Below are 19,830 nucleotides of genomic sequence, written 5' to 3'. Positions count from 1 at the left end.
ATGAAACGATTTAAGGTAATTAATTTAAATTTGATTTTTAGAGATTGATCGTGATTGATTCTTTCACATAAAGATATTACTTAAATAACTTACGTCGGTATGAAAAGTTCTGATCTGTTCAGATTTTTTTCGTTGTGTGATAGGACATGCGAAACTAAACAAATAGAGTAGGGAAAGGACGAAAAAAACCAGCGAAATAAAATGGTTGAAAATGATGAAACGAAAATAAACCATGAATACTATTGAACCAACTCAAACATTAGAAATTAGAAATAGAGAGCAGTACACACACTCATGGTACTCGAGAAAAAGCTCGTCCGCGCCAGCGAGTTTTCGTCGCAACCACACACTACACTCAGTGCATGTACAATAATGCTATCTTAGGAGTGCCACGTAGGATAAATAATGAGGTGAAGGAGAGAGAACTCGTAAGAAAAGACTTGTCTTCTCTTATTTAAAATAAGACAAGAAATGATCTTTTAGCATAATTTGTCTCACCATGTTTCAAGGAATTGCTAGTTATTGAAGATAAGGCTAAGATATAACCCATTATAGACATACTTTTTTGTCATCTCTAAATTACATGCAAGACTTAAGATAAGATTGTCTTATCAACCACAGCCTGTTTGGTAAACACTTGGGCAAGGGAATGGGAGTTTGCACAAGAGTGTTTGTGAAGGGATTAGGCATGAGAAGTAGATTTTTACTCCCATTCTCTTGTTTGGCATATGATGGAAATTGACGTGGGATAAACTCTCCTCACGAATTAACAAGGTACTCCCTGGAAAAAAATCGATGGAAATTGGCTTCCCAACTCCCAGTCCTCTTCCCACTTAAACTCCCATTCCCTCTAATCAAACAGTGATTTTTTAATCTCCTTACTCCTTAATTCTCATTCGACATCTCTAATTCCCCTGAACCAAACACGCTGCCCTCAGCCAGCGTCGCGTTTCCATGGGTGACAAATTACCGAGCTATCCCCGAGATCGCGGCACGGGGCGAAGCTCCTTCTCAACCGAGCATGGATCGGCGCGACGGGGCGGGCAATCGGGGCCGGAGCTACGCGCGCGGCAACGCCCGAGGCCGAGGATGGCCGGGCCGGTGTGAAGACCGCGGCCGCCCCTCCACACAACCTCCTCCCTCCACCGCCCCCGCCGCCGCGGTCATCCCCAGCGACGCCCAGCCGATCGTGGGCACCTGTCCCGACATGTGCCCGGGTAACACCCTTCGTCCAATTTCTCTCAGCCTGCACGGAGCCGTTGACCTGTTCGGAGAACCGAAGCTCCCCACCGGGTTCTCGCGGAGCTGACGCGCACCATCTGTTCGACGAAATTACGCGATCAGTGGTCTAGCTTCATCAATTGGTTGACGTTTAAACTCATTGTTGCTAATGTTTCTGTTGCAGCTACAGAGAGAGCGCAGAGGGAGCGGCTCCGAGATCTGGCCGTGTTTGAGCGTGTGAGCAGCGACCCCATGCGCACGTCCCATTCCCTCGCCGTCAAGAAGGTGAGCCGTCCATGATCTCCAATTATCCATATACGCGTGGAGGTTATTCCTGATTTATACATGCTGTTGGTTCAGCCTGATGCTTTATGGGTAGTCCCTTTTGGTCCTTATGTGCTTGGATTGTTTCTATGATGCAAATGGTGAGATTAGTTTTGTTCCATGTGGTAGTTAGCCTGGCATGAAGTTTTGCTTAACTGAAAATTAGCGTTGGCAATGATAGGCTGCAGGTGAACAGTGGACTCTTTATGTTAGTTGTGTACAATTGCTGCGCACACCTGACCCGCATTCTTTTTGTCCAACCACTGCCGGAATACACACAGGCTGAATTTGCGATCGTCCTGAGATTGCGCCTGTAACACAGTTAGACTTGTACTCCCTCTAAAGAAATATAAGAGCGTTTAGATCTTTATGGAGGGAGTATTGTTGAGGGAAGTGCACATTACAATCCTGAACTCAATGCCGAGTTTAAGTTACAACCCCAAACTTCAAGGCTTGTTAATGTTAAGTATATTATATCTCCTCTTCCTATCAGATCGGTCTTGAGAGCGGTTTTTTGTAGCGCGAGCTACGCGGTACCCACTATCTTAGGCGTTCAATATGGGCCTCGATGCATAGAGATGTGTGCCCAGGAACGGAAGTTTAGAAGCTGTGTCTGGCGCTCAGCGCTTAATGGTCTGGCGCGAGTCAGGGTACTGTACACGACATGACGGGTCCGTCAGACTAGTCTGGCATGCTTTTGTCCATTCTTGTGTTGTTTGGACCCGTGGATTCCATCACGCAGTAATAAATGGAGTTGATCCTAATAACGTTTCAGCGGGATCCTCTGTGAACCACATGAGAAGCCACATCGTCATCTAGAAAAAAATCATGGTCTCAAAATTACTGCTGCCTTATATCCCTTGCCTCCTCCCTCCGAGAGAGATATGTAGAGAGAGAGTTGGTATTGCATCATATATTTGACACAATAAATTGTGGGGATTTTATAATTTCTATTTAGCATATAAATTCAGTACATCATATATTAAGCATATAATTTATAATTTCTATTCGGGCATGTGGTGAGAGATGTAGAGGTAGACATTTGATTGTCAACATGAAACTTTTTTCCTCATTGTAATTTGCAACAAAATATTCAGATGATAACCTAGTCCAACTTCTCGTACAAAAGAATGAAGAAATGTGTTTTTCTTTTCTATAGAATGTGATACTCTAGTACAAAAGTATTATAATAGTTGCAACTTGCATGGGAGCTTGATGCTGGACATCAGGTCAACTAGTATGAGTTTGTCTCATAGCAAGAAAGCCTGCTGCTGCAGCAACGTTTCAGTTCACGGACATGACAAGACTGGACCGCATCAGCTAATGAAAGTGCAGCGAACAGCTGCGCGCTCGTGATTCTGCTTTCCTGCACAAATCCTGAGGCAAACGAACGGTAAAGATAAGAGGGACCGTGGAGGCCAAGCTAGGAAGGAACTTCGCGATCGGTCTTTCCTGCACATCGGCAAGCTCGACGACAGGAGCACTCCGGGAGTCTTCATCGGCTACGCGGAGGGCTCAAAGGCCTACCGCATCCTCGACCCAAAGACACAGCGTGTGCGCACGGCGCGAGACGTCGTGTTCAACGAAGGGCGAGGGTGGCAATGGGACAAGGCGGTGGACGACGGCGCGACGCCGACGTATGACGACTTCATTGTCGAGTACGCTCACTTCAAGGAAGCCGGGGGAGCAAGCAGCTCCTCTCCGCCGGGCACGTCTACCCCGGCCCCCAAAACTACATCGACTCCGGTGCCCGCTACGCCGACGGCACCACAACTGGCGACGCCGCATACTCCAGCCCCGGCGGTCACCACTCCGGGTTCATCTTCATCAGCACCAGCTCACGCAGAGCACAACCCGATGAAGTTTGCTTCCCCGCTCACTCACGACGAGGAGCGGGTCGACGCGTGGTATGGAGGCGAAAAGCTGCGGTATCGCACGATGGATGACCTACTCGGCGACCAGCCGGTGCCGGGACTGATGCCACGTGACCTGGAGGCGCAGCTACAACTCGCGTGTGAGGACGGCGAACCACGGTGCTTTGTAGAGGCCGAGAGAGATGCGGCATGGCGCGCCGCGATGCAGTTGGAGATGGATGCGGTCGAGCAAAACCGCACCTGGGAGCTCGCTGACCTCCCTCGTGGTCACCACGCAATCACCCTTAAGTGGGTGTTCAAGCTGAAGAGGGATGGAGCCGGCGCCATCATCAAGCACAAGGCTCGCCTGGTGGCCTGAGGCTTCTTGCAGCAGGAAGGAGTCGACTTCGACGACGCCTTCACTCCAGTGGCACGGATGGAGTCCGTGCGACTTCTCCTTGCGCTAGCTGCCCAGGAGGGCTGGCGTGTCCATCACATGGATGTCAAGTCGGCATTCCTCAACGGTGACTTGAAGGAGGAAGTCTACGTGCATCAGCCACCGCGTTTTGCGATTCCCGGCCAGGAGGGCAAGGTACTCTGCCTGCGCAAGGCCCTCTATGGCCTACGGCAGGCACCTAGGGCGTGGAACGCCAAGCTGGACTCCATGCTGAAGAAGATGGGCTTCGAGTAAAGCCCGCATGAGGCCGCTGTCTACCGACGGGGCAGTGGAGGAAATGCCCTGCCGGTGGGCGTCTATGTTGACGACTTGGTGATCACCGGCACCAAAGATGCAGAGGTGGCGACATTCAAGGAAGACATGAAGGCCACCTTCCAGATGAGTGATCTAGGGCTCCTCTCCTTCTATCTAGGGATTGAGGTGCACCAGGATCACTCCGGGATCGCGCTTCGACAGTCCGCCTATGCCAAGCGCATCGTTGAGCTAGCTGGGCTCACCGGCTGCCATCCAGCTCTCACTCCGATGGAGGAGAGGCTGAAATTGAGCCGCGACAGCACGACGGAGGAAGTGGATGCTACGCAGTACCGACGCCTTGTGGGGAGCCTTCGCTACCTCACCCACACACGGCCGGACCTAGCATTCTCCGTCGGCTATGTCAGTCGGTTCATGGAGCGACCGACGTCGGAACACCAGCAGGCAGTGAAGAGGATCATCCGCTACATAGCAGGGACCCTCGACCACGGCCTCCACTACCCTAGGTGTCCGGGGGCAGCACACTTCGTCGCGTACAGCGACAGCGACCACGCCGGCGACATCGACACCAGCAAGAGCACGAGCGAGATCCTCTTCCTCGGCAAGTGTCTCGTGAGCTGGCAATCAGTCAAGCAGCAGGTGGTGGCCCTGTCTAGCTGTGAGGCTGAGTACATAGCGGCCTCCACCGCCTGCACTCAAGCGCTTTGGCTCGCTCGACTGCTTGGTGATCTTCTCGTTCAAGACACCAGAACGGTGCAGCTCCTGGTGGACAGCAAGTCCGCCCTGGCCCTGGCAAAGAACCCCGTGTTCCACGAACGGAGCAAGCACATCCGGCTGAGGTACCACTTCATCTGCAGCTGTGTGGAAGAAGGGAGCATCGAGGCGAGCTACATCAACACCAAGGATCGGCTCGCAGACCTGCTCACCAAGCCTCTTGGGAGGGTCAAGTTCCTCGAGCTTTGCTCCAGGATCGGGATGATTCAACACTCCCACAAGACGACGTACAAGACTTAGGGGGAGAATGTTGGATAAGTCTGTGTACTAGGGTCGTTGTGGGGCTGCAGCACATGGTCCTTGTGGCAGTTAGGATAGAGTTCCTGACCATCAAGGACTGGCAGTTAGGATAGCATCTTAGACTGGCATCTTAGACTAGCATCTTAGACTGGCATCTTAGTAGCATCTCAGCATATGCTTGGCTGGCTAGCAGCCTATAAGTATGTAACCCCAACCCCTCAGGTTGGCATGGCATTGTGTAAGAAATAAACCAACGAAAATTGTCCCAACTCTCCTAGTGTCATCCACAACTATCAATGCTCAGGTTCAAAGGTCTAACATATAGCAGCAAGGTGGAGTTGCTCCTCCACAACCTTTGTGCTGCTTCATTATCTCAATATTACCTGCCATGCTAGTTCCCATTTGTTTGATTGCTAATTTTACTTATGGCAGATCTATCTCTGTCGTTGTTTCCATCACTTCCACACTGAACAGGAGCAACACCTCTGCACAGCTAGGGGGAATGTTATCGGCAGGGATCAACGGGTATTAAAAGATCGGTGAGCAGAGGGGGTGCGGAGGGATGTCAACGTGGCTCTCTCCCCAGCTTCCATCTTGTAAGCATCTGCAAGGGCTTTCCAACCAGGGCAACCAAAGCAGGTGCAGTTTGCATCGTTAGTGACAAGACAATTGAATTTTTGGGCCGTCAGCATCTTCATGAGGGTGCACTAGAATGTGATGGTGGCATCAACTGGAACTTTAAACTTCTCTAAGAAGTCATGCCTTGCCCTGCAAGGGATGACCTGAGCAAAATTGAAAGAAAGAAGTAACTAGCTAGTTACACAATTGTCTTGTCATGCATGAAACTCAATCAAAACATGTTCAACTAAAACATACCGTCCTAGTGAGGAAGTCATTCGGCTGATCTATGAAGAACTTCTTATCCCTTCGGCATCTCACCGAACCACAGGTCTCACATGGGGCATCCATCTACTGCTTTCATGCATGAAGTTGAGAAAAATAAGCATACATAATTAAGATGCACACAAATATAATGCAACATAATAAGCAGTTAGTACGAAACCAGCGCTATCCGCCCACTAGTTATTAACACATACGTACTTGTAATAAAACAGTTCTACAAACCATGCGTAGTTCAAACATAAAACATGCATAAAGTTAAACAGTTCATATGAAATAGGTAGCGCGCGCTAAGCTAGTGGCCAGAGGGACCGGCCTCGTGGTCGTGCCTAGTCGACCTACGACGACACCCCTGCTGACCCTCCTCACGCTCCAAGGCATCCTCCTCTGCGCTCTTCCTGGCTGCATACTGAAGTAACATCATCTTGTTGGCCTCCACGAGTTTGTCATCTCTCGCAAGCTCGCTCACCAATGGGTCGAAGAACTACATCTCGGCCTCTTTGCTCTCCTTCTCCTCAACCCTAGTGCATATCCTCATGTCCTTAGGCGCGAGGAACATCGCGAACTCACGACACTCAGGGAAGTTCAGATTCGCCCCTTCCTGAAAGAACTCTCCTGCCATGGCATCATAAGCGCGCGCCGCTAACTCCGTGGTGTCCCAATGGCCAAGTTCGTGGACGACATTGTCCTTCCTAATGGTGGCATAGTTCTTATTTCCCTTTTGTCGCACACCACGAAACTTCGGTGCCATCTGTGACGATGCATATATATATAACTAAACAAGTTAGTAAAAAATGGGCATATTAACGAGAAATACAATAGTCTACAACTACACTATACATTCTTTCACCACAAGTACACTACTAGAAATACAATAAAATTACACTATCTAAAATCATAGTCTACAACTACACTACATTATTTCACCACAAGTACACTACTAGAAATTTAATAAATTACACTATCTAAAATCATAGTCTACAACTACACTAAAATTTTACACTACTCGTATACACAAAATTCGATAATTTTCTACACTACTATTACACTACACTAAGTAGAACTCACTAGCGGCGGCGGTAGACGGCGAGGAGTGGATGCGGAGGCGACGACGACGGCGACGGGGACTTCGGCGGTGGAGGCGACGGCAATGGGGACTTCGGCGGTGGAGGCGGAGGCGGTGGAAGCAGGGGAGGCGAGGGCGATGGGGGCGGCGGTGATTTAATGGGGATCGACGGTGTGGGTGTTGGGGGGGGGGTGTAATTTAATCAATATCTCCTGCGGAGGGCGGTGGGGTAATTGCGGCTGTGGGGTAATTGCTGGCATTGGCCTACGAGGCCAACGCCATTACTATCTTCTACACATATTGTTTTTTATATGTATATGGATGTTTAGTTTATTATTTTATTGTTTTATTTTCCTATTGTTTATTATATTGTTATTTTTACTAATTATTTTATTGTTTTATTTTCCTATTGTTTATTATTTTATTGTTTTATTTTCCTATTCTTTATTATTTATTGTTTTATTTTCCAGCATCAATCGATCTCATTAATCTAGCATAGATACATAATAGTTGAAGGATGAAAATAATAACACACACACACACACACACACACACACATATATATAAACTTCTAGTACTACAGTGTACACACTCTTGATCTTAGACTAAGAACATCATCAGTGTAATGATTCCCATGAGAAAAAAAGCTGCCACCGATCCAGCAGGGAGAACGAGGCCAAGCATAACACTAGCTAAAAGGGCATATCGAAGCATCTTGAATTTTTGGATTTGGCCGCGCATCACATCAGTCTTCAGCTTGTCTTAGTTCACCAATGGAGTACTCGAGCAACTCACTCATATCCATGTGTAGCAATATTTTGTCCCTGACGCCTATGGATCACAATACACACACACACACACACATATTAATGATCGCGAGAATTGTGCAAATTAGCAGAATATCGAGGTATTTTCTGTCATATATATTACGTACCTTTCCACGGTTACCGCAGATGTAGAACTCTCGCTCTGGATTACTTTGTGTGTGCGACATATGCTTATTAGCAGGGCGTCCACAACCGCAAAAAAGCAGCACAGGTGCCCTCGCTCGATTCCTGGCAGCTTCGGCGCCGGTGGCATAGCTGCCGGATCATCGAAGGGACGTCGCGCAGCGGCATGATTCGCCAGACAGGGCTGGCCGCATTGGCCGTGACGAGCGCATGTCGTGGCTAACGGGGCCCGATGAGAGCTCGGCCAAGGCGGTGGAGTCCCAAACTTGCGAGCCACGCCGACGTGGGCTCGAATGGGTGGCTCGTGCCGATTCGACAAGCTCCGCTGGGTCCATTGTCACCAAAGCAGCCGACTAAGAGGGAGTAGAATTTTGTGGAGAATGGAAGTGAATGTGAAAAGAAGGGGCTGCCAACATATATATAGGCACAACTTAGTGCTGGTGTTTCGGGCGAAGACACGACAACACAATGTAAAGTATTTATGGCGTGTTTATAAATCACACGACACCAATATGCTGCAACTGGTCACGACAACTGGGCCCGCATAGTAGTGGCGTAGGATGTATTGCCAGCGTCAGCAATAGCAACTTATAGTTGGCGTACCAATTTGGCAGACACCAGCACTATTTGGAAAAAATAGTGCTGGCGTTGATGAAAAATGGCGCGCCACAAACAGAAGTTGTGGCTAGCCGTTTTTCCACTAGTGATAAGGCGTCGCAAGGCTGGGTGGGCGTCACCATTGCGAACGAAGAAGATGGGAATTGCGGGCGTCGGTTAGGACTGCACCAGGTGTCAGCTTTGAGCCCTTATCTTTTCGACCTGGTGATGGATGAGGTCACAAGGGATATACAAGGAGATATCCCATGGTGTATGTTCTTTACGGATGATGTGGTGCTAGTCGATGATAGTCGGATGGGGTTAATAGGAAGTTAGAGCAATGGAGACAAACCTTGGAATCCAAAGGTTTTAGACTTAGTAGAACTAAAACTGAGTACTTGAGGTGCGTTTCAGTACTACTAGGCACGAGGGGGAGGAGGAGGTTAGCCTTGATGGGCAGGTGGTGCCTCAGAAGGACACCTTTGGATATTTGGGGTCAATGCTACAGAAGGATGGGGATATCAATGAAGATGTGAATCATTGAATCAAAGCCGGATGGATGAAGTGGCGCCAAGCTTCTGGCATCCTCTATGACAAGAAAGTGCCACAAAAGTTAAAAGGCAAGTTCTATAGGATGGCGGTTCGACCTGCAATGTTGTATGGTGCTGAGTATTGTCCGACTAAAAGGCGACATGTTCAACAGTTAGGTGTGGCGGAGATGCGCATGTTGAGATGGATGTGTGGCCACACAAGGAAGGACCGAGTCCGGAATGATGATATACGAGACAGTGTTGGGGTAGCGTCGATTGAAGAGAAGCTTGTCCAACATCGTCTGAGATGGTTTGGGCATATTCAGTGCAGGCCTCCAGAAGCGTCAGTGCATAGCACACAGCTAAAGCGTGCAGATAATGTCAAGACAGGTTGGGGTAGATCAAACTTGACATGGGAGGAGTCCGTTAAGAGGGAAGGACCGGAGTATCACCAAAGAACTAGCCATGGACAAGAGTGCGTGGAAGCTTGATATCCATGTGTCAGAACCATGAGTTGGTTGCGAGATCTTATGGGTTTCAGCTCTAGCCTACCCCAACTTGTTTGGGACTAAGAGCATCTCTAGGAGACCCCTTAAACCGCAACCCTTATAACCGGGTTAAGGGCCGAGAAAAGCGCATTTTAATGGCCGAAATTGGCTGCGGCCGAACAGATCCTGCAAACCCAAGCGGTAAAAGAGAATATCGGGGCTCTGTTCCGCAAACCCGCTCTGGTTTGCGGGCTCTGTTCCGCACGCTGCCGATTTCGGCCCTCAAACCGTAAAACCACACAATGCAATTGACGGCGATTTTGACAAATAAAACAGAAATTTCGAGAATTCAAACACAATTTTGGCGACATTTGAACATAGTTTTCGCGCCACAACCCAAAAGATATCGCACCCATCATCACTCCATCGTCATCATCATCACAAGATGAAGTCTTCACCGCACCATTGCCACCACCACTTGCCGAACCACCGCCGAACCTTGGCACCGCATGGCCTCTTGCGGCTAGCCTCCTCATCTCCAAGATCTCCAACCTTGCCATCATGCCATTCTTTGGTGACCTCATTCATCTCATTTCGATTCATGATCATGATCTTGTTCTCCTCTTGAGGCTTTGTTTGGTAGGAGTGGATTTGAGAGGTTTGGGGAGGAGGGGATTTCAGGGGATTTGGTGAATCCCCCTCTTCTACTCATTCCCCTCAGATCCCCTTGAAACGTCAAATCCCTCTCCAGCCACAATCCCCTTCATATAAAACAGGTAGGCAGAGATCGCCCTATTGAGTTAAAATGGTGTAAAACAGTTAAAAATCCAATCTTTACAGGTTAATTAGCATCATAGCTAGACAAACTTGCTATAAAATTGTGAATGACACCTAATAAAAATGTGACAGCAGTTCTTCACATCAAGAACATAATCTCTCATAGCAGCATGACTTGAAACCAATAATATCTTCATAGCAACATGATCTTTCACAACACCAAACACAACGCTATACAGGGTACTTTTGCAATAGCTCACAATCAATTACATATTTACAGACCAAGCAAGGATGAGAATGATGTTGTCATACAGATGAATTGCTCTTACGATGTCATGATCATCGAGTTTTTGAATGGCCAAAAGTTTGTCCAGATTGCTTCTCTAGTTGCCAAAGAGCCTACTAAAACAAAAGGAGATGAGTTTTTTAAATAGGCCAACAAGTCAGACAGATGACTAGTACAAGAAAGCTAAATAGGCCAACCGATGTTCTAGTACTCTGCTCATAACAGTTCGCTCAGCGAATTACAACATACAAATACACACAGATGCAACGACTAGAAGTCATCGTTCAAAGCAAGAGCATTCCCATACCCAAAAATGAGCAGGATTATCCCTTCATATACGAAACATTGGCGAGGATAGCGAGGACCTGGACACGTGTGGCGCCACTAAGCAACATGATAAGGACATCTACAATAGTTCAGACAATTAATCTCTCCATGTCACCTACAGACAGTGATATATACAAATCATACAGTAATCTATCTATGAACAACAAGATATACTAGTACGTACGTGGAAAAAAATAAGTGCAGAAATCTTGCAAGCAAATATGCTTAGACACGAAACAACCAGATTAATTAATCATGTCAAACAGATATGGAATTTAAACTTAATATTCTTCTAGAAAATTGACGGGGTGCTCTGCAAGCAAGTGATAATGAAAAAAGTTACATGTATTATGTATTATCAAAAAGACCTCACTATTACATCCAGACTTGATGGAACAATAGCATCCATCAAGAACAGACTTGAGCTTACAAACTGCAATTGGTTCATATCCCTAGATAGGTCCAAAGAATCCATCAGAATAAAAAGCAAGAGTATTAAAACTACCTCTATCAAAGACATTAAGAAATACAAGAATCAGACCAACAACTTGACTACCACATGACAAGTAACAAAAACAGTAAATGTCTATATGACAAGAAATTGAAGAAAAGAAACAAGTAATTTGCTTACTATTGTTTAGTCCAAGAAAACTTACCTCTAGATACAAAGAAAGAAGTGTGCAATTACTACAAGTGAATGTTTAAGTCAAGTACTTTCTCCGTTGCAAGATCCGAATTCCGTTTCACAAACGGAAGCCGATCAGCCATTTAGATCACCGTAGTCTCTATTCAGAAGGAAATTAATTAAAAGTGCACATGCATTCAGAAAGACACATCCACACCAGTATCCATTCACTCAATCAGAAAGAAAGAAAAAGGGTCTGAAGAAGAATGAATCCTTTCTCCATTAATTTCATTCACACGTGATTGACAAATTCAGGTAATGATAATCCATGAATTGAAGACAATTAGACAGACAGTCACCAGATATATACATAGGGACACGACCAATTAACAGTATGAGGAACAGAGCAGTATACTCACAGGGGCGCGATCAATTAACAGGAGAGCAGATGGAGATGCAAGGGAATTGTGCAGCAGCAGCAGAGGCAGAGGGATGTGGACGCTGCTCCATGCTGCTCCACCTCTACTACAAGTCCGGCAACTCCGGCATCGAGCCCTACATCGTCGCCCACGACTTGGTGACGACCGGTTTGGACGAGGCGGGGATCAAGCACCTCGGAGACCGTGTGGCCGGGGAGGAAGAGGCAACAGCCATGTTCGATGGAAAACCCTAGACGACGAGGGGAAAGGAGGGGAGGTGAGGACTTACCACCGGGGAGAAGTCTAGTACGCCGTGGAGGTACACCGGCGTCGAGGCGTCGGGCGGCATCTTGGGGAGGCGCATGGCGGTGGAGTCTTGGAGAGGAGTCGGGCGGCGGCGGCGTCTTCACGAGTCGAGCGGCGGCGTCTCCAAATCCTCGAGCCCCCCCTCCCCCCCTCGAGGGTTCTGAAGTGCGTGGGAAGACGTGGATCAAACGGGAAGCGAGAGGGTTGGGCCCATGTAACGTCGCGGACCAAACAGGTCGACGAGGTTTTGTGGGGATTTTGGACTCGCGGGGTTAATCCCTTGAAAGCCCCTCCGACCCACACGAAACAAACGAGGCCTGAGGGAGCTTGGCCATGGCTCTTCTCTCATTGGCGGGCCTTGCGCACGGTCTCCTCCTTGAGTAGTTGCCACTTCTCTTGCTTCTCTTGAGCCTTCTTCTCGGCCAACTCCTTTCTTGCCTCCAATATCTTGATCATCAATACCTCATTGAACTTGATCATGTGATCTAGCTTGTCCCGCAAGCTTGATGCCTCCGCTTCCTTCTTGATCTTGTCCTTGGCCTTCTTGTTTCCATCGGGCTTGTTCTTGTTTTTGGGCCATCGTCATCTTCATCATCATCATCCATCTTGGTGAGTGCACCTCTCTTCGGTGGGGATTCTTTGTCAATCACCTTCCACTTCTCGCTATCTTTAAGAAGTTCCCAACCATAGTAGCCTGGTTCGCGGGTCGGTGGCGCGTCCATGTCCCGGGGTCGATCGACCCCGATCGAGGGTTGGGGACGACGCCGGGTCGAGCTGGATCGATTGCCGGATCACGACCCCGATCGGTGGACGCTGACCCAGACTGAGGTGCAAGACTCCAAGAAGCAGAATGCAAGATTGCTAGAAACACATACGAATTCATGGGGAACTGATGCTTACCAGGCAATCTCACTAGGCACTGCAAAATACTGAACTCCGCCAGTAACCGGCCTGCCGGAGTCCGACCTTCCGCGATCCCCTGCTCGCTTGCCGGCATTCGAGCTATCCGCCGCCGTATGCGCATCTCCTGTCTCGCACTTACGCAAGCTGCAAGCCGCTTGGATTCCGACGCCGACTAGGAAAGTTTGAGGCAGAAGAATGGTGGGAAGGGCAAACAGGAGAACGTGGAGGCGACGGTGGGAGGCTCGGATCTTGATCCTTGCCGGACCGGGATTTGGGGATAATTGGTTGACAAACTCTTCGTGGAAAGTAATAATGGCAGATGAGAAAAATCACGCCATAAGGGCTGACTTGGCTCATTTAGTAATCTTTTTGTTGCGGAATTTTTCCCTCCGCAATACAAGGAACCATATCAGATCGTAAAGGGGATTCTTTCCCTCCAACTTCATCGGGATTGTCTACCACGAGTCCATGACCCATGTATCGTACCGAGGTCATCGACCTGAATCCCTTTGGATTGCGATCCGTGTCCTGATGTCGCTTGAAGCTACGTCGGTATTTCCCCAAAGAAGAAGGGATGATGCAGCACAACGGTGGTAGGTATTTCCCTCAGATACGAAACCAAGGTTATCGAACCAGTAGGAGAACCAAGCAACACAACGTAAACAGCCCCTGCACAGAGATAATAAATCCTCGCAACTCGACGTGTTAAAGGGTTGTCAATCCTTTTCGTGGTACGACGCCTCAAGATAGGCAAACGGACGTGAGATAAATTTGTAGTAGATTGATAGATCGAACGCCAAATAAAATAAATTAGGGAAAATTGCAGCAAAGTATTTTTGGGTTTTTGGTTTAGTAGATCTGAAAATAAAAGCAAATAAAAAGTAGATCGCAAAGGCAAATATATGAGAAAGAAGACCCGGGGGCCGTAGGTTTCATTAGTGGCTTCTCTCAAGAAAAATAGCAAACGGTGGGTAAACAAATTACCGTTGGGCAATTGATAGAACCTCAAATAATTATGACGATATCTAGGCAATGATCATTATATAGGCATCACGTCCAAGATTAGTAGACCGACTCCTGCCTGCATCTACTACTATTACTCCACACATCGACCACTATCCAGCATGCATATAGTGTATTAAGTTCATGGAGAAACGGAGTAATGCAATAAGAACGAGGACATGATGTAGACAAGATCTATCTATGTAGAGATAGACCCCATCATTTTATCCTTAGTAGCAAACGATACATACGTGTCGTTTCCCTTTCTGTCACTGGGATCAAGCACTGTAAGATCGAACCCACTACAAAGCACCTCTTCCCATTGCAAGATAAATAGATCAAGTTGGCCAAACAAAACCCAAATATCGGAGAAGAAATACGAGGCTATAAGCAATCATGCATATAAGAGATCAAAGAAACTCAAATAACTTTCATGGATATAAAAAGATAGGTCTGATCATAAACTCAAAATTCATCGATCCCAACAAACACACCGCAAAAGAGTTACATCATATGGATCTCCAAGAGACCATTGTATTGAGAATCAAGAGAGAGATGAAGCCATCTAGCTACTAACTACGGACCCGAAGGTCTACAAAGAACTACTCACGCATCATCGGAGAGGCACCAATGGAGGTGGTGAACCCCATCCGAGATGGTGTCTAGATTGGATCTGGTGGTTCTGGACTCTGCGGTGGCTTGATGAATATTTTGTTGACTCCCCCAGGGTTATGGGATTTTGGGGGGTTTTATAGAGCAAAGAGGCGGTCCGGGGGCACCCGAGATGGGCACAACCCACCAGGGCGCGCCTGGGCCTCCTGGCGCGTCCTGGTGGGTTGTGCCCCCCTCGGGGCACCCCCTAGGCGCAGCCAGGGCCCGTTGTGTTCCTTTTGGCCCATAAAAATTCTCCGTAAAGTTTCGTGGCATTTGGACTCCGTCTGATATTGATTTTCTGCGATGTAAAAAACACGGAAAAAACAGGAACTTGCACTTGGCACTATGTCAATATGTTAGTACCAAAAAATGATATAAAATGACTATAAAATGATTATAAAACATCCAAGATTGATAACATAACAGCATGGAACAATAAAAAATTATAGATACATTGGAGACGTATCACGTCCCTGATTAGCGTTCCGAAGATGTATACCCCTTGTCAAACCATGTTCCGGAGGGGTGTTGACCCGCGACCCTCGACCCCGTTCCTCGACCCGGGCGACCCGGATTCCTGGTAACTATGTTCCCAACAACGCTCTAGTTGAAATGCCTTTTTACCAGAAGCTTCCACATCCTTGTACCTTTCTTGCGCAATTTTGTCCTATACAAAATGAAAACAATGTCAAATTATGCAACCACTCCGATGACTACAAAAGATTTGCACAACTTGCGACATGAAAACAAACTCACATAATCGGATTCAATGGCACCACTTGGAGGTTCATTGCGGACTTGCGTCAAGCAAGCAGCCCAACGGCTACAAATCAGCTTGATCACGTCCCAACGACCTTGGAGAGACCGAAAGGTGCGTGGCGTCCTGTTGGGATACTTTGCCATCATGCGGAGGTACTGATCCTCTATCATTTGCCAATACCACTTGGCGGTTTGGTCGGTGTCGGTGCACGCATCAAGAGACACCGATTCCCAAGCCTTGATCAAGATTTTATCTTCCAATGGCGTGTAGTTCTTCATCTTGCGCGTGATTTTGCTTGCACTTCGTCGAACACCCCCTCATCAACCTCCTCCACATCATCTTCTTCCTCATCATGACCGTGCACGCCACCATCCATCTCATTGTAACCATAATCAGCGATCGGGGCTTGATCGATGTCGACGGTGTTGTCGTCCAACATTTGCACGAAATCGGCAGTCGCATCATGCAAACCAGCGCTACAATTTCGCTCAACAAGTCACGAACACGCGCAATGGAGAAAAGTGAAAGAAGTGCAAGAAATCGAAGCATCAGACCTCGCGCCCATTCCGTCGAACACCTCGGGGGTGGCGGCAGCAGCGCCGTCGGCGGGCATCCTGGGGGTAGTTCTTGCCGGGGCAATCGGGGGAGGTGTTGGCGGGGTAGGTCTTCTGGCGAGCTTCTTGCGTTTCGCATCGAAAACCTTCCCTTTCTTCGTCGGTGGGTGCCCGACCAAATTCGCATCGGAGGCGGCGGGTGCGCGTGCCTTCCCGGCGGGTGCTGTGGGAGCGCCGCCCTGGACGATGACGTTGCCCTGCCGCTTGCGGGGTGGCGCGGTGGACCTTTGAACGGCGACGGGCGCGGCATGGCCGACGACGAGATCTATCGTAGGGGGTGGCGCGTGGATGACATCCATGGTGACGGCCGACGGCTGGGAGGCTTCCATGGCGGCGGAGGGAAGCCGGTGAAGGTGCTTCTGAGCGGGCGGAGGGAGGTGGTTGGCGGCGGAGGGAAGAGGAAGCGGGACCAACTGCGTGGAAATGTCCCTCCCACCAAATCTCACAACCGATAGGGGTCGAGCTCGGATCGGCCTCCCCCTGTGAATCTAAAGGTTCAGGGCGAAGATTTTCCGCTCCTTGCAATTTTTTTTATAGGTCGCGGGCCGATACGGTGTCTGCTCGGGCCACTTTTTCGCCCGAAACTGTAAACGAGCGGTTATTTTGCGGGTTGGCGCGTTTTTAGGGGTCTGCTAGAGATGCACTAAAAACTTTGTTGTTGTTGTTGACTTGTTGTTAAGGGACAGAGGTAATGGGTAGAATGACCTGCTTTCCGGAGAGATAGAGGGAAGATGATTCCAATATGGCATGTGGGACTAACATTTTTTTAGTTCTTTGCTGACCGGAATGGTACGTCACAACAAAACCACCTTCCAATCACCTCAAGGGAGTAAAATAGATGGTTTCATTAGTTGGGACTGTGTCCTAATGTAACACCCAATATGCGACTATATCCCACACATGTTGAGGCACGACTTAGGGGCATAAGCGCATATTGAGCCCGTCACAAGAATGGTTATATCTTCGCACATATCATTTACTAAATAGATGAGAATACTAGGTAGAGGCTTACACTCGCCACATGTCTACACCATATAGTGCAATCATTCATACATCATCCAAATGAAGACAGGGTCCGACTACAGACGAAAACAAACGATAAAATGACATAACCGACCCTGCTACAGACCCCGAGATCTATCCGACTAAGAGCGACTACTTATCGTCCGAAAACGAGACGTACATACGCCCACGATCCTCGTCAAACTCCCACTGGAGCTCTGTGGCATCACCTATGTCTGTCTCATAGGTACCTGCAGCTGTATTTGTAGTAATCTGTGAGCCACGAGGACTCAACAATCTCATTCCATGATATCAAGACTACCAAAGCTTATGGGTATGGCAAGGTTAAGTGGTGAGGTTGCAGCAAGCACTAAGCATGTATGAGTAGTTAGCTTACGAGTGCAAGAATAAGATGAGTGACTACGCATATCGGTCGCAAATTAACATGATCAAGAAGTGATCCTGAACTACCTACGTTTCAATCATAACCCCACCGTGTTCTCTTCCCGAACTTCATCGAAAAGAGACGATCACGGTTACACACACGATTGGTGTATTTTATTTGATTTAGTGTCAAGTTCTCTACAACCGGATATCATAAATTTCCAAGTCGCCCATAACCGCGGGCGCGGCTCTCGAAAAGATTAAACCCTGCAGGGGTGTCCCAACTTAGTCCATTATAAACTCTCACGATCCGCGAAGGAAAATCTCCATCTCGGGACAACCCGATCAAGCTCGGAATCCCGGTGCACAAGACATTTCGACAATGGTAAAACAAAACCAGCAAGACTTCCTGACGTGCCGACACCCCGATAGGAGCTGTGTGTATCTCGTCTCAGGCCACGATCGGATGGGACAAGCTACGAGTAAAACCAGACCTCGAGTTTCCCCGTGGTGGCCTGGCAGGCCGCCCGTTTTGGACCTGGCCCGGTTTGTTGATTAACAATCCTCGGGTTAATTACTCCCTATGCAAATTTTAGTTGTTATTAGGCAAATGGTAAAACCAAAGTTGGGCCTTGTTGGAAGAGTTTTATTCACATCGAACTGTCAAGGGGGGCCCATAAACCTTGTCCGTGTAAGGAACGCAAATCAAGAAACATAACACCGGTATGACGGAAACTAAGGCAGCATGAGTGGAACAAAACACTTGACAGATGTCCGTGTAAGGAATGCATCTACCGGATCCTGCGGGCCTAACCGTCCCAACAATCCCGAGCAAAGGGTCACCGGAACTTCGCCGGAGACCATGCCATGGCGGAAGTGCCTCGGGCTCCGGTCGATTCACACGAGATAGGGAGAAAACGAGGGGGAAAAGCGGTGCATGGGAAGAGCATGCTCACCACAGGCACGCCGTGCGCCTGGACTGACGAGAGGTGGTCGGAGGCGACCGGAAACGATGGAGAAGGTGCGGCGTCCGACGGGGAAGAAGAGGATGACAGGGAGGTAGTCAAACGAGGTCGTGGAGGTGTCGCGGAGCGTGTGGAGGAAGAAAGGGCCGGCGTTGAAGCTCTCCTCGGCCATGGCGCGGGCGGCGGCGGTAGAGGATTTGGTGTGGCTTACCTTGGCGGCGGCAGGAGGAAGAGAAGGGTGGAATGGAGGGAGGAGGAGGTCTAGGGCACCGGGGTGGTCTTATAGCAGCCTAGGGACGCCTCCGGCCGTCAAATCAGAGGAGGTGCCGACGTGTCCCTGCTGGATGCTCTGCCGTACGAAGGGAAGAAGAAGAACATGGGATCGGCGCTGGTGGGCTGCTGCGGGCTGAGATGAACAGGTAAGTGGGCAGGTGCTATCTGGGGCTGGGCCGGCTAGGGAGCAACACAGGAAGGCCCAGGGTGCTGTAGAAGGATGCCCTCTCTCCAGTCTGTTTTCTTTTTACACATTTTCTCTCCATGCTGTTGTTGAGGAAATCGTTAACTGGTAGCTGCTCGGTTGGCTAGCGAGTAGGGGATTAATAGGCTAATCGGCAAGTTAATCAATTAGTTGGATGATTAATCAGTTTATCGGCTACTCGGTGACCCTACGAGTAGGGATTAATCGGCAAGTTAACTGGTTAACCCGACGAATTCTTAAACAGAGCGTAACGCATACAAAGTTAAGTGACACATTGTTGACACTGGCTAGAAAATCATGAACTGTCTACTATGTGAACATTGTAAACTATCTACTGTAGAAAAGCAACATGGAGCCAATCTAGCCACCAACATTCTTACAAACCTTATCTATGCTTTTTTCTGTTTGTCTGGATGACTTTGTTGATTATATGTAAAGAGGTTATTAATAAAAAAAACTAGCAGGAGTCTGTGATTTTTAATCCCCTTCTAACCCTTGGTTTCCTGCTAGTTTTGCAGAACTATCTCCTCTACCGGCACACAGGCATCAGATATACGCCCTCTTCCAGTCTTACGAGAAACGATGGATTATCTTTTGCATTTACTAAATTCTTCAGAGTACCCATTTGAGATTGTTCATGATTTCATATTTGATAGAACAAGGTCTGTGAGACAAG

At 48.3% G+C, this 19,830-nt stretch overlaps 1 protein-coding gene across 1 annotated transcript; it reads left to right on the top strand.

The window, feature by feature from the left end:
* Nucleotides 1-890: 890 nt before the first annotated feature.
* Nucleotides 891-19,824, top strand: LOC125551567 (SAC3 domain-containing protein 1-like). The gene is made up of 3 exons (XM_048714819.1): nucleotides 891-1,217; nucleotides 1,406-1,506; nucleotides 19,673-19,824. The coding sequence occupies exons 1-3, from the start codon at nucleotides 1,022-1,024 to the stop codon at nucleotides 19,781-19,783; spliced, it is 408 nt and encodes a 135-aa protein (XP_048570776.1). The 5' UTR covers nucleotides 891-1,021; the 3' UTR covers nucleotides 19,784-19,824.
* Nucleotides 19,825-19,830: the final 6 nt, after the last annotated feature.

This window comes from Triticum urartu, chromosome 4 (genome assembly GCF_003073215.2).
Source record: "Triticum urartu cultivar G1812 chromosome 4, Tu2.1, whole genome shotgun sequence".
Taxonomy (NCBI): domain Eukaryota; kingdom Viridiplantae; phylum Streptophyta; class Magnoliopsida; order Poales; family Poaceae; genus Triticum; species Triticum urartu.
Note: the sequence above shows the minus strand (reverse complement) of the source record. Positions and strands in the feature narration are given on the sequence as shown.

Coding starts and splice junctions, on each gene's coding strand:
- LOC125551567 (XM_048714819.1), top strand. CDS start 1,022: ATGGATCGGCGCGACGGGGCGGGCAATCGGGGCCGGAGCTACGCGCGC. Junction 1,218..1,405: donor CTGTCCCGACATGTGCCCGG/GTAACACCCTTC, acceptor TTTCTGTTGCAG/CTACAGAGAGAGCGCAGAGG. Junction 1,507..19,672: donor ATTCCCTCGCCGTCAAGAAG/GTGAGCCGTCCA, acceptor CTAGTTTTGCAG/AACTATCTCCTCTACCGGCA.